Source organism: Stegostoma tigrinum, chromosome 9, assembly GCF_030684315.1.
Source record: "Stegostoma tigrinum isolate sSteTig4 chromosome 9, sSteTig4.hap1, whole genome shotgun sequence".
Classification (NCBI taxonomy): domain Eukaryota; kingdom Metazoa; phylum Chordata; class Chondrichthyes; order Orectolobiformes; family Stegostomatidae; genus Stegostoma; species Stegostoma tigrinum.
The window spans coordinates 87,829,424-87,842,714 of NC_081362.1; the positions used below are offsets into that span (position 1 = coordinate 87,829,424).

The window sequence follows — 13,291 nt, forward strand, 5'->3', positions numbered from 1 at the left end:
GAATAAGAAGCCTCAGCTGTTATTCACCCAGTGCACAAATTGAATCCGCACTGTTACTATCACTCTCCATTGCAAATCAGCCATTCCGTAAATATACACAGTCTCATCTGGGTCATCACTGTCTTTCCTTTCATTATAAAGCATTTTCCTACAACTCCAGTTAAGGACTGAAAATTGTCAGGACCCCAAGTAGCTTTTATGTTTAGGTGGAGGTGGGGTCAGGGGAAAGGGTGCAAATTGGCGGGGTTGGCGACAGTGGGTGCAGACAGGAGGGGTGATTCATTGTGAGCAGGCATCAAAATAAGCCAAACAGCATGTCAGGTTAGTACATGCATTTATTTTTTGTAATAAAATGAAAGTGCCAGTACATAACAACCAACAGTACTGTGCCAAAGTATCCAAATGAAACAGAATAGCAGCACAAGAACTTTCACTGATTTTGTATGTGTTCAAATGAAACAGAATAGCAGCACAAGAACTTTCACTGATTTTGTATGTGTTCAAATGAAACAGAATAGCAGCACAAGAACTTTCACTGATTTTGTATGTGTTCAAATGAAACAGAATAGCAGCACAAGAACTTTCACTGATTTTGTATGTGTTCAAATGAAACAGAATAGCAGCACAAGAACTTTCACTGATTTTGTATGTGTTCAAATGAAACAGAATAGCAGCACAAGAACTTTCACTGATTTTGTATGTGTTCAAATGAAACAGAATAGCAGCACAAGAACTTTCACTGATTTTGTATGTGTTCAAATGAAACAGAATAGCAGCACAAGAACTTTCACTGATTTTGTATGTGTTCAAATGAAACAGAATAGCAGCACAAGAACTTTCACTGATTTTGTATGTGTTCAAATGAAACAGAATAGCAGCACAAGAACTTTCACTGATTTTGTATGTGTTCAAATGAAACAGAATAGCAGCACAAGAACTTTCACTGATTTTGTATGTGTTCAAATGAAACAGAATAGCAGCACAAGAACTTTCACTGATTTTGTATGTGTTCAAATGAAACAGAACTGTTAGCATATCCAAGCGTTAAAAGTAACAAAATAGCAACATTATAACAGCGGCTACTACAATTAAGCTTAAAACATGCTGGTCTGATCCTAATGATAAAATCTGGTTGTGTACTTATTACAGCACAGCAGTTATTACAGATATTTCATCTCCGATGCAAGACATGAAGTGTTAAGATTTGATACAAACCACTGTGTTAAATCCAGCTTCGTACAATTAACGTATCAGCAAAAGGAACTGCACAACGTAATGTCAGAGTAGTAATTCTTTACACAAAAACATAACACTGTTGGAGAAAGTCTGGGAAATATTCTTTTAATTGCATGAAATTTTAATGAGATGCTCAATTTCAGCAGCACGCAAATCCAGCCATTCTGGTTTTGGATCCAAGCAAACGTTGCCATATCTAAATCTGGCGGCAAAAAATAGATGCAAAGTCTATCTTCGGGTGTCTTAGATGGTTGGTCATTACAGGAATGGGACATGGTTTGAGGCAGTGTTCTCAAAGTCTCAGAAAATGGATGCAAACACTCAATAGTTCAACTTCAGCATGGTCCTCTTCCAGAATGCAATTTTCTTCACAATCTAACACAATCATAAGAACATCTGTTGTCTTTCCTAGCATTCTGGTAAGCCGTTCATTTAGCCTCCAAAATATGTCGTACATGCAAGGACACACATTATGTTTCGATTACAGAGGAAATCAGTCAATCAATTTTTTGCCAGGCATTTGAAACTGTAATCAGTTAATTCCTGTTCGTTAGACAGCACATTCCAAACCAAACAGTACTAACATCTAGAAGGACACAATACAAGAGAACATCACCACATGCGAGTTCCCCACCAAGGTGCTTGTCATCTTGACTTTGAAATATATCACCATTCCTTTAGTGTTGTTAAGTCAAAAACCTGGAACTCCCTCTCTAATGGTATTGTGGGTCTACCGACACCAAATGTGCTGTATTGGTTCAAATTCACGGCCACCTTCTCAAGGGCAGCTAGGGATGGGCAATAAATGCTGAACCAGTCAGGGGCACCCACTTCCATGAACGATTCATTAAGGAGAGACCCAAATATCTCTGCAGCAGCCTTCCTCTCAACTGACAGTCGACCTCTGTGAAACATGTCATCATGATCAGATTCCATGTTTGCACACAGCTTTGCAAACAGACGCGCTAAAGGAGGCCAAGGTTAATGCAGCTCCCAGTGGATGTGACCTGGCATGAAACAGTGAGCCAGTTGCTCCCTGTGAATCCTGCATGGTCCGAGTAGCAGATGGAGCAATTCTCTGCACCAAAGCACAAAGGCTGGCTTGCATCATGCTATTACCAAAGTGCCATCATACAGAATTCAACCAGACAGTTGTAAGGAACATTTCTTTCTTCCATGTAGCTATGTAACATGCAGAATATTCTCTGCATGTTTATGTTCAAGAAGTGGGAGTTAAACTGAATCAATATGTTCAGGAATACATCACACCAAAGCTAACGATTATGCACCAGACCTCCTGCTTATCATCAATTTGAAGAGCAAAGGTGGGTGTAGATTTCAGGTGCTCCACCAGTGTTGACTCTTTAATCAGCTTCAATTGCCACAATTCTCCACTTCATGGGGCTGTTTGACAGAATCACACTTGCAAGTCTCTGTTTGTTCCTCCCAAAAACATTTTCAACCTCTGATTGCAGCAGTTAACAGCAAAGTCTCTGCAATTACATAAGGCTATCCTTTGTTCACCTCAGATGATCCTCTTTCAGCACATTCAGAGATGCTTACAAGCCTCAAAGACTGCTGCTGAGCAAGCTCCTCCTTCTGGCATTGGAAAAATGATTTTATTTTCCCAGTGTAATCCCCATGGTTGGTCTCCAAGTCACTTTAAATTCTTTGGTCCCAGGTTTTCACTGGTCAGCATTTATAGGCAAATGAGGTATATTGGGATTTTTTCATATCTCAGTATAACAGTCAAAGCCCCAAACTCGGGGAAATCACCATCAAATCCACAGACATGTTTCCTAATTGCTTATTTCTCAGTTCCAGAGAAGGCAGGTGGCTCACTGGTAGGGGTGGAAGGGCTACTAAAAAATGTTAGTAGTGTGAACAATGTGACAATACTGGCTCCCTGGATGAGCTTGCATCACCCAACCGAGCACAAAAAAAACACAAAGATCAGGAGGTTCTGGGTCCAATTTCTGATACTTGTTCAATTAGGCAACCCTAACTGTCAGCAGTGCTACCTTTTTCACTGGCACCAGGGTAATCAGGTTAGGGTGTACAACAGCAGACTGATTGAGAATGATTGAGATGGCTTCCCTTATAATTCTTTGCATAATTACTGCTCAAGGTTCACCCGTGACACCTGAAGGAGAAGTGAGACTCCAAAAGCTTATGTCTTCAAATAAACCTGCTGGGCTACAACCTGGTGTTGTGTTATTTTTGACTAAGGTTCTCTTTCTCTCTCTCTTGCGCGCACACAGACACGCACATGCCTACCCTGAAAGAACTGTTAAAAAACCTTGCTAGTAGCAAAGGGAAAGAAAACTTAAAATGTGTGTGTGTTGCAGCTGCTGCTTGTGGCCACTGCTGCCAGGAGATCTGCTGTCAAGAAATTCAAAGTTGATCAATGCTCACAAATTTACTGTAGCTCATTGGCAACCTCTCTGACATCCAACACAGAGGTCAACTGCTCGTTCCATTTTCTTTCACCTTAACCTCCAGAAGAGATTGCTACAGCTTTTCAGCTGATTTGTATATGTGCTTTTATTCATAAATTTTAGCATCCATATTTCAAAGGTCTCAAACTTTCAGGTTTTCCTTGATCCGTGACATTTTGTAGGGCCTTTTCCAACACAGTGCCAGAATGTTAGCATACCATAAATTTGTTCTGTTTTTACCTCTAGTTTTTTGTCCCTGGAAATAAATATAATTCACCACACATTTCTTCTGAGTACATATGTTCTGTTTTTAATATATGCAATACAATTTCCCGTTTTGGTCATTCTAGATAATAACCAGATAGTCCCACTGTATTCAAGCTGTACAGTCTTGCTATATCATTTGTTGTAAAAATTTTTAACTTTCAATAACATTTTCTCTGTCAGATCCCAGCTCTCATTCCATTTATTTTTGTCTGGGCTTGTGTATGTGACCATATTTTCTGTGTATTGCAACACCAACTTCAGAAACCTGCAAATGCAAATGCACTGTGATTAAAAAAGACTGGTTTTCTTTTAAACCCATTCATTTAACAGCAATATAGAGCGGGTGACTCATTAAGGCAGGCAGTAAATCCACTCAGTATTAGAGAAACGTTTAGGGTCAACTATGACATTTACTTTCCAGAAAGTATACGTTCTGATTAATCACATGTTCTTTCCAACGTGGAGAAACAGAGGTATGTAAAAGAGTAGATACATAGAGCTCTAAAAGCAGCACAGTTAATTAAGGACATAAAAAAGACAAATGGGATTATCCAACAACCTCGATCAAATGCAGCTTTGATGGCAAGGGCCAATATTCTCAACTCACTTCTGGAATCCAGCTGTTTTGCCCATACTTGAACAAAGCTGTAATGAGGTCAGGAGCGGAATGCCCTTGGCAGAACACAACTGGGTGTCACTTAGCAGTTATCGCTGAGCAGGTGCAGCTTGATAGCATTGTTGATGATACCTTCCATCACATTATGAAGAGCAAGCAGACAAATGGGATAGTAATTGGATAGGTTAGATTTGTCCTTCTTTTTGTGTACAGGACACACCTGAACAATTTTCCACAATAACAAAAACAATAACATTTGTTTATATAGCACCTGTAGACATGTTGTTTTGCAGGAGTGTTATCAAACAACATTCAACATCAAAACATAGGGACAGGAGGCCAGGTGACAATAACAGGTAAGTTTTGATGAATATCTTACAAAAAGAGGGGAAAAAGGATGCACAGATGTAATCAGAGAATTACAAAGTTCAGGGCTCATGCAGCTGAAGGCATAGCCATGATTGATAAATCTCCTAAAACTACAGGTTAGTAAAGGAAACTCATCTTCTAGTTTATGAGCCTGAAGAGTCTTCAGGGTTCACCTCTCCAGAAAAAAAAACATGGAGCAAAAACTACTGCTGGAAAGGTTTCCTCATTCTATTTACAAGGCGACCAACATCTGAAGATTGTTAAAAACAAAAGGGTGCCAATTACTTCTCTTTTTTTCCTATTTCAGTTTAATAGATTGGAGTAGTGTAAGGAACCATCATGTCAGCTAAATGAGAGCTGATGCTTTCTACAAATCCAACCTCCTAGAAAACGAACACCTTCCAGTCTTAACAAAGTGTGAGGCTGGATGAACACAGCAGGCCCAGCAGCATCTCAGGAGCACAAAAGCTGACGTTTCGGGCCGAGACCCTTCATTAGAGAGGGGGACGGGGTGAGGGTTCTGGAATAAATAGGGAGAGAGGGGGAGGCGGACCGAAGATGAAGAGAAAACAAGATAGATGGAGAGGAGAGTATAGGTGGGGAGGTAAGGAGGGGATAGGTCAGTCCAGGGAAGACGGACAGGTCAAGGAGGTGGGATGAGGTTAGTAGGTAGGAGATGGAGGTGCGGCTTGGGGTGGGAGGAAGGGATGGGTGAGAAGAAGAACAGTTTAGGGAGGCAGAGACAGGTTGGGCTGGTTTTGGGATGCAGTGGGTGGAGGGGATGAGCTGGGCTGGTTGTGTGGTGCAGTGGGGGGAGGGGACGAACTGGGCTGGTTTTGGGATGCGGTGGGGGAAGGGGAGATTTTGAAGCTGGTGAAGTCCACATTGATACCATTAGGCTGCAGGGTTCCCAAGCGGAATATGAGTTGCTGTTCCTGCAACCTTCGGGTGGCATCATTGTGGCACTGCAGGAGGCCCATGATGGACATGTCATCTAAAGAATGGGAGGGGGAGTTGAAATGGTTTGCGACTGGTAGGTGCAGTTGTTTATTGCGAACCGAGTGAAGGTGTTCTGCAAAGCGGTCCCCAAGCCTCCGCTTGGTCTCCCCAATGTAGAGGTAGCCACACTGGGTACAATGGATTCAGTATACCACATTGGCAGATGTGCAGGTGAACCTCTGCTTGATGTGGAAAGTCATCTTGGGGCCTGGGATAGGGGTGAGGGAGGAGGTGTGGGGGCAAGTGTAGCACTTCCTGCGGTTGCAGGGGAAGGTGCCGGGTGTGGTGGGGTTGGAGGGCAGTGTGGAGCGAACAAGGGAGTCACGGAGAGAGTGGTCTCTCCGGAAGGCAGACAAGGCTTGGGATGGAAAAATGTCTTGGGTGGTGCAGCCGGATTGTAGATGGCGGAAGTGTCGGAGGATGATGCGTTGTATCCGGAGGTTGGTGGGGTCGTGTGAGAGAACGAGGGGGATCCTCTTTGGGCTTCTTCCTCTCACCCATCCCTTCCTCCCACCTCAAGCCGCACCTCCATTTCCTACCTACTAACCTCATCCCACCTCCTTGACCTGTCCGTCTTCCCTGGACTGGCCTATCCCCTCCCTACCTCCCCACCTATACTCTCCTCTCCACCTATCATCTTTTCTCTCCATCTTCGGTCTGCCTTCCCCCTCTCTCCCTATTTATTCCAGAACCCTCTCCCCATCCGCCTCTCTGATGAAGGGTCTAGGCCTGAAACGTCAGCTTTTGTGCTCCTGAGATGTTGCTTGGCCTGCTGTGTTCATCCAGCTCCACACTTTGTTATCTTGGATTCTCCAGCATCTGCAGTTCCCATTATCTCTTGCAGATAGTACACACTGCTGGTACTGATCCTCCATGGTGAGGGAATAGATGTTTGTGGATATGGTTCCAATCAATTGGGCTGTTTTGTCCCGGATAGTGTCAAGTTTCATGGGCATTACTGGAATTGCACTCACTCCAGCAAGTGGGGAGTAGTCCATCGCATTCCTGACTTGTGCCTTATAGGGACAGTTTTGCGAAGTCAGGAGATGAATTAATCACTGCAGTATTGCTAATTTCTAACCTGTTCTTAGATTTATAATAGTTTGTCCAGTTCAGGTTCCGGTCATCAGTAACCCCCCCCGAGAATATTGATAAGTGGGGAATTCAGAGATATTAATTCCATTGAATGTCAAGAAGAGTGATTTACATTGTCTGCTTTTGGAAATGGCCATTGCCTGGAATTTATGTGGCACAAACGTTACTTGCCAATTTTCAGCCCAAGACGGAGTATCATCCAGGTCTTGCTGCATTTGAGCATGGCCTGCTTCATTACACGAGGATACATGAATGGCGGTGAACGTTGTATCATCAGTGAACATACCCAGGTTCAAATCCCACCACAGCAGACAGTGCAATTTGAATTCAATGAAAAGAAATCTGGAATTAAGAATCTACTGATGACCGTGAAATCACCGCAGATTGTCGGAAAACCCACTGGTTCTCTAATGCCCTTTAGGGAAGGAACTCTGCCATCCTCACCTGGTCTGGCCAACATACGACTCCAGACCCACAGCAATGTGGTTGACTGTCAATCACCCTCTGAAATGGCCTAGCAAGCCATTCAGTTGTGCCAATCACTACAAAGTCTCAAAGAAATGAAATCTGACAGATCACCTGACATCGACTTGGACACCAGAAAATACAAAGGCAGGAACAGCCCTGTCGACCCTGCAAAGTTCTCCTTATTAACATCTGGGGCTCAGAGCTGGCAACAGCCTAACATAATCACATTCACGGAATCAGGCCTTACAGATAATGCCCCAGATACCACCACCACCACCATCGTCATCCCTGGCTATGTCCTGTCCCACTAGCAGGTCAGACCCAGCAGAGGTGGCGGCACAACTGTATACAGTCGAGAGGGCGTTGCTCTAATGAGTCCTCAACATTGACTCCCAACCCCATGAAGTCTTATGGCTTCAGGTTAAACATGGGCAAGGAAACCTCCTGCTGATAACCACATACCATCCTCCCTCAGCTGATGAATCAGTACTCATCAATGTTGAGCAACACTTAGAGGATGCACTGAGGATGGCAAGGGCAAAAAATGCGCTCTTGGTGGGGGATTTCAACATTCATCACCAAGAGTGGCTCAGCACCAGTATTACTGATCAAGCTGGTCGAGTCCTAAGGGACATAGCTGCTAGATTGGGTCTGCGGCAGATAGTGAGGAAACCAACAAGATGGAGAAAAATACGTGACCTCATCCTTGCCAATCTGCCAGCTGTAGTTGTATCTGTCCATTACAATATTGGTAAAAGTGACCATCGCACAGTCCTATGGAGACAAAGTGCTGCCTTCACATTGAAAATAACTTACATTGTGTTATCACCGTGCTAAATGGGACAGACTTCGCACAGACCTAGCTACACAAGACTAAGCATCCATAAGGCACTGTGGACCATCAACAGCAGCAGAATTGTAATCCAGAAGAATCTGTAACCTCATGGCCCAGCATATCCCCCACTCAAATCATTCTCATAGAGCCAGGGGATCAACACTGGTTCAACAGTAAGTGCAGGAGGGCATGCCAGGACCAACACCAGACATACCTGAAGATGAGGTGTCAAGCAGGTGAAGCTACCAAACAGGACTACTTGCATACCAAACAGCATAAGCGGCAAGTGACAGACATAGCTAAGTGATCCCACAATCAGTGAATCAGATCTAAGCTCTGCAGTCCTTCCACATCCAGTCATGGATGGTGGTGGACAATTAAACAACTCACTGGAGGAAGAGGCTCCACAAATATTCTCATCCTCAATGATGGAAGAGCGCAGCACATCGGTGCAAAAGATAAGTATGAAGCATTTGTAGCACTTCAGCCACAAGTACCGAGTTGAAGATCCATCTCGGCCTCCTTCGGTGGTCCCCAGCAGGTACCTGTCTTCAGCCAATTCTTGATATCATGTGCAGCGAATTGAAAAGGTTGAAAGCACTGGATATTGCAAAGGCTATGGGGTCTGACAACATTCCAGTAGTAGAGCTGAAGATTTGAGCTCCAGAACTCACTGGTCCCCTAGCCAAGCTGTTCCAGTGCGGTGAGAACACTGGCATCTAGCCTACAATGTGGAAAATTGCCCAAGAACGTCTTGTACGTAAAAAGCAGGGCGAATCCAATCTGGCCAATTATCACTCTGATAATCATCAAAGTGAAGGAAGATGTCATCAACCGTGCTATCAACCTGCTCAGAAATAACCTGCTCAGTGATGCCCAGTTTGGGTTCCGCCAGGGAACAGTTGGAGTTATGCCTGACACATTAGAAGATGGTTGTGGTTGTTGAAGGTCAGTCTTCTCAGCTCCAAGACATCTCTGTAGGAGTTCCTCAGGGTAGTGTCCTAGACCCAACCATCTTCAGCTGCTTCATCAATGAGCTTCCCTCCATCATAAGGTCAGAAGTGGGGATGTTCGCCGATCGAACAATGTTCAGCATCATTCATGACTCCTCAGGCAGTGAAGCAGTCTGTGTCCAAATGCAACGAGATCTGGACAATATCCAGGCTTGGGCTGACAAGTGACAAGTAATATTCATGCCACACAAATGCTAGGCTATGACTATCACCAATCTAACCACCGGACCTTGACATTCAATAGTGTTATCTTCACTGAATCGCCCACTTTAAACATCCTGGAACTTATCATTGATCAGAAGCTCAACTGGGCTTACCACACCAATGTTCTGACTACAAAAGCAAGTCAGAGGCAAGGAATGCTGAAGCGAGTAACTCACTTCCTGACTCCTGAAAGCCTGTCCACCATCTACAAGGCACAGTGGAATACTCCCCACTGGCCTGGATGGCTGCAGCTCCATCAACACTCAAGAAGCTTGACACCATCCAGGACAAAGCAGCCCGCTTGACTGGCATCACATCCACTCCCTCAGCCACTGACGCTCGGTAGCGGCAGTGTGTACTATCTACAAGATGCACTACAGAAATTCAACAAAGATCCTCAGACTGCACTTTCCCAACCTACGACCACGTTCAGCTAGAAGGACAAGGACAACAGATATGCGGAAGTACCATCACCTTCAAGGCCCCCTCCAAACCACTCACCATCCTGACTTGGAAATATATTGCCATTCCTTCACTGTCGCTGGGTCAAAATCCTGGAATTCCGTCCCTAACTGCATTGTGGGTCAAACCACAGCAAGTGGACTGCAACGGTTCAAGAAGGGAGCTCACCACCACCTTCTCAAGGGCAACTAGGGACGGGAAGAAATGTTGGGCCCAGCCAATGACGCCCATACGCCACAAAATGAATTTTTAAAAATTGGGCAGATTGAATTTGCCCTGCTTTTTGTGTACAAGACATACCTGAGTGATTTTCCACATTGTTGGGTAGATACCAGTGCTGTGGCTGTGGTGGAAAGCTAGTTTGGCTATAGGTGCAACAACTTCTGTGGCAGAAATTAGGGGGCAGCACGGTGGCTCAGTGGTTAGCACAGCAGTCTCACAGCAACAGGAGCCCAGGTTTGATTCTAGCCTCGGGCGACTGTCTGTGTGGAGTTTGCACATTCTCCTTGAGTCTGCGTGGGTTTCCTCCGGGTGCTCCGGTTTCCTCCCACAGTCCAAAGATGTGCAGGCTAGGTGGATTATTCATGCTAAATTGCCCATAGCATTCAGGGATGTGTAGATTAGGCAGGTCATTAGGGGATGGGTCCAGGTGGGATGCTCTGAGGGTCAGTGTGGGCTTGTGGGGCCAAAGGGCCTGTTTCCACACTGTAGGGATTCTATGAAATCTTCAAAACTATTTCTAGAATGTTATCACAGCCAACAGCCTTTGCAGTATATCCAATGCCTTCAACAATTTCTCGCTATCACAAGCAGCGAATCAAATTGGCTGAAGTCTGGCATCTCTGATGCTGGGGTCCTCTGGAGGACACCCGGGAAGGATCATCCACTTTGCACCACAGGATGAAAATTGCTGCAAATGTTTCAGTCTTTTCTTTTGCACCATGTGCTGCCTCCACCATCACTGGGGATATCTGTGGAACTTCATCTGCGAGTAAGTTGTTTAGTTGTCTCCCATCATTTTTCACCACCGGATGAGGCAGGACTACAGAGCTTATATCTTATCTGCTGATTATGGAATTGCTCAGCTCTATCAGCAAAGTACCACATTAGAAATGAGACCGGAAGCAACATTTTTAGATTCAATACTGTGTTTTGTAATGGCCTAACTTGTGACATTTTCCTGTAGGCTGCAGTACTTACTTCAAGTGGTGGTGATATTCAGAAGAAGTCTCATCCGTCATTGTCTGTGCATTGAGCAGTTCCACTGTTACAAGTAGAGTAAGTAGACTGAAAATATGGTGCAAGTACTGGACACTGGAAAAGAAAAGATACCAAATCCTGACACTGAGCAAATCCATTTGAAATGTTAACATGCTCTCCACGCACAATTTACCAAGATATTCTGGAAGTAGCAAAGGGTCCGAGGAAGTAAAATGGAATAAAAACAAAATACTGTGCATGGCAGAAATCTGAAATAAAAACAAAAATGCTGGAGAAACTCAGCAGGTGTGGCAGCACCTTTGGAGAAATAGTCTACTCGTTTACCTGCTTACTTGGAACTACCTGTCAATTTGATTCAAACAATTAAAAATAACTGGACTTTTGCTGCTTGCTTACACACACACACGCGCACACACACACACAGGTGTGCAAATCTCTGGTACTGTTCCTGGTCACGGTGAGCTGGAGCTTTCATTATTTCACAACAATAGCAAAAGTTGTCAACAAACTTCAACAAGAACAAAGGAATAAGAAAATGTGTTTGGATGTTATAATATAGAATGTAGTGTAGATATCTGTAAAGTAACTCATATTTACACATATAGGTGCATGTCCACATACAATACACACAGGCATAACATATGTCCGGAGTAGGGTGGGTGTAAGATAAAGACAAAAACGCAGATGTCAACCACGGCCTGTAGTTGAAAGTTAAACAATATGATAACCCATACATGGCCGATGGGGAAAATCACTAATTAATCTTCCTGTGATGGTCATTGAGTATGAGTTTCCTTGGTTTAAATTTTAAAAAATCAGATCCAGGAGATCCTCTTGTGGTGCAGTTGTAGTTTCCCTAACTCTCATCTGGGAGGCCCAGGTTGAAGTCTCAACTGTTCCATTAGATGCATGATAACATCACTGAACAGTGATTAGAATAGTAGGTTACATTGATTTTTTTTATAATTATATACCAGACCCAGAAGACTCTTGTGGAACAGGTTACTGCTCCTAACCCTGTGCTAGAAAGTCTAGGTTCGTATCCCATCTGTATCCAGAGATGTGTTACACTATGTTTGAATAGGTTAATGAAAAAAAGTCTTTAGTTGTGTGTTTAACATGTATGTGGGGTGTACCTGCATTTTTAGGCCCTCTTATGATGCCATGATAGTGTCCCTACCTCTGGAGCAGGAAGCCTGGATTTAAGTCCCACTAACTCCACTGAACAGGTTGGTTAGAAAAATAGATTAACTAAACAAACTAAAAGGTAGACACAGGGACGGGTCAGTAGAACTGTCTATCCTAGGCTGGGACCAGCCTACATACACCACAAGCAATGGCTCTACTTTGGTGTTCAACAAAAAATTATTCTTTTCAATTGGGCTTCCGGAGCTATTATTCAATGGCTAGTACTTTTTAATACAATCACAGCAAGGACAACTTTTTTTTTAACGCAGAGGGTGGTGTATGTATGTAATGAGCTGCCAGAGGAAGTGGTGGAGGCTGGTACAATTACAACATTTAAAAAGCAGCTGGATGGGTATATCGATAGGAAGGGTTTAGAAGAACATCAGCCAAATGCTGGAAAACAGGACTAAATTTATTTAGGATATCTGGTTAGCTTGGACAAGTTGGACCGAAGGGTCTGTTTCCATGCTGTATAGTTCTATGACGATATGACTCTATGACAATGAAAAGCAACTGGGTATAGGATATTTAAGTATTTGTTGACCCTTTTATAGATTTAAGATGGTCCTTCCCTGCCCTGAGCACAGTTATCACTGCCTTCACTTTGAAAAAAGGAATGCTTACTTTGAGTGCCTTTTGGTCATGGATATGATGATGTAGTGACGCTATTAATAAGGTCACTAACTAGACTTGTGCTTTCTGAAACTGACTTGGAAATAATTAGACACAGAAAAACACAACTTTTCCATTCATCTCATCGTGGCTAAGACAGACAAGGCCTCAACAAGTTAACCAACAGCAAGAGTGAAAAACAGACAAAAAGGATGAAACTGAAGAGAATAGTAGATCGACAGAAAGGAGCAACTGATTTACAATAATG

The 13,291-nt window shown here is 43.6% G+C and overlaps 1 protein-coding gene across 3 annotated transcripts in view; it reads right to left on the bottom strand.

The window, feature by feature from the left end:
- Positions 1 to 317: 317 nt before the first annotated feature.
- The window catches only part of LOC125454709 (endoplasmic reticulum membrane-associated RNA degradation protein-like), a 49,813-nt gene continuing 36,839 nt past the window's right edge, over positions 318 to 13,291 (bottom strand). For 2 of the 3 annotated variants that reach the window (XM_048535792.2, XM_048535791.2), the window contains 2 exons: positions 11,203 to 11,316; positions 318 to 4,206 (listed from right to left, as the gene is read on the bottom strand). In XM_048535792.2, the coding sequence (XP_048391749.1) occupies positions 4,074 to 4,206; positions 11,203 to 11,316 (247 nt within the window). In that variant the 3' untranslated portion in view covers positions 318 to 4,073. Of the gene's footprint in view, positions 4,207 to 4,548; positions 4,690 to 11,202; positions 11,317 to 13,291 lie in introns of all 3 variants that reach the window. The other variant, XR_009446187.1, reaches the window with a different exon arrangement.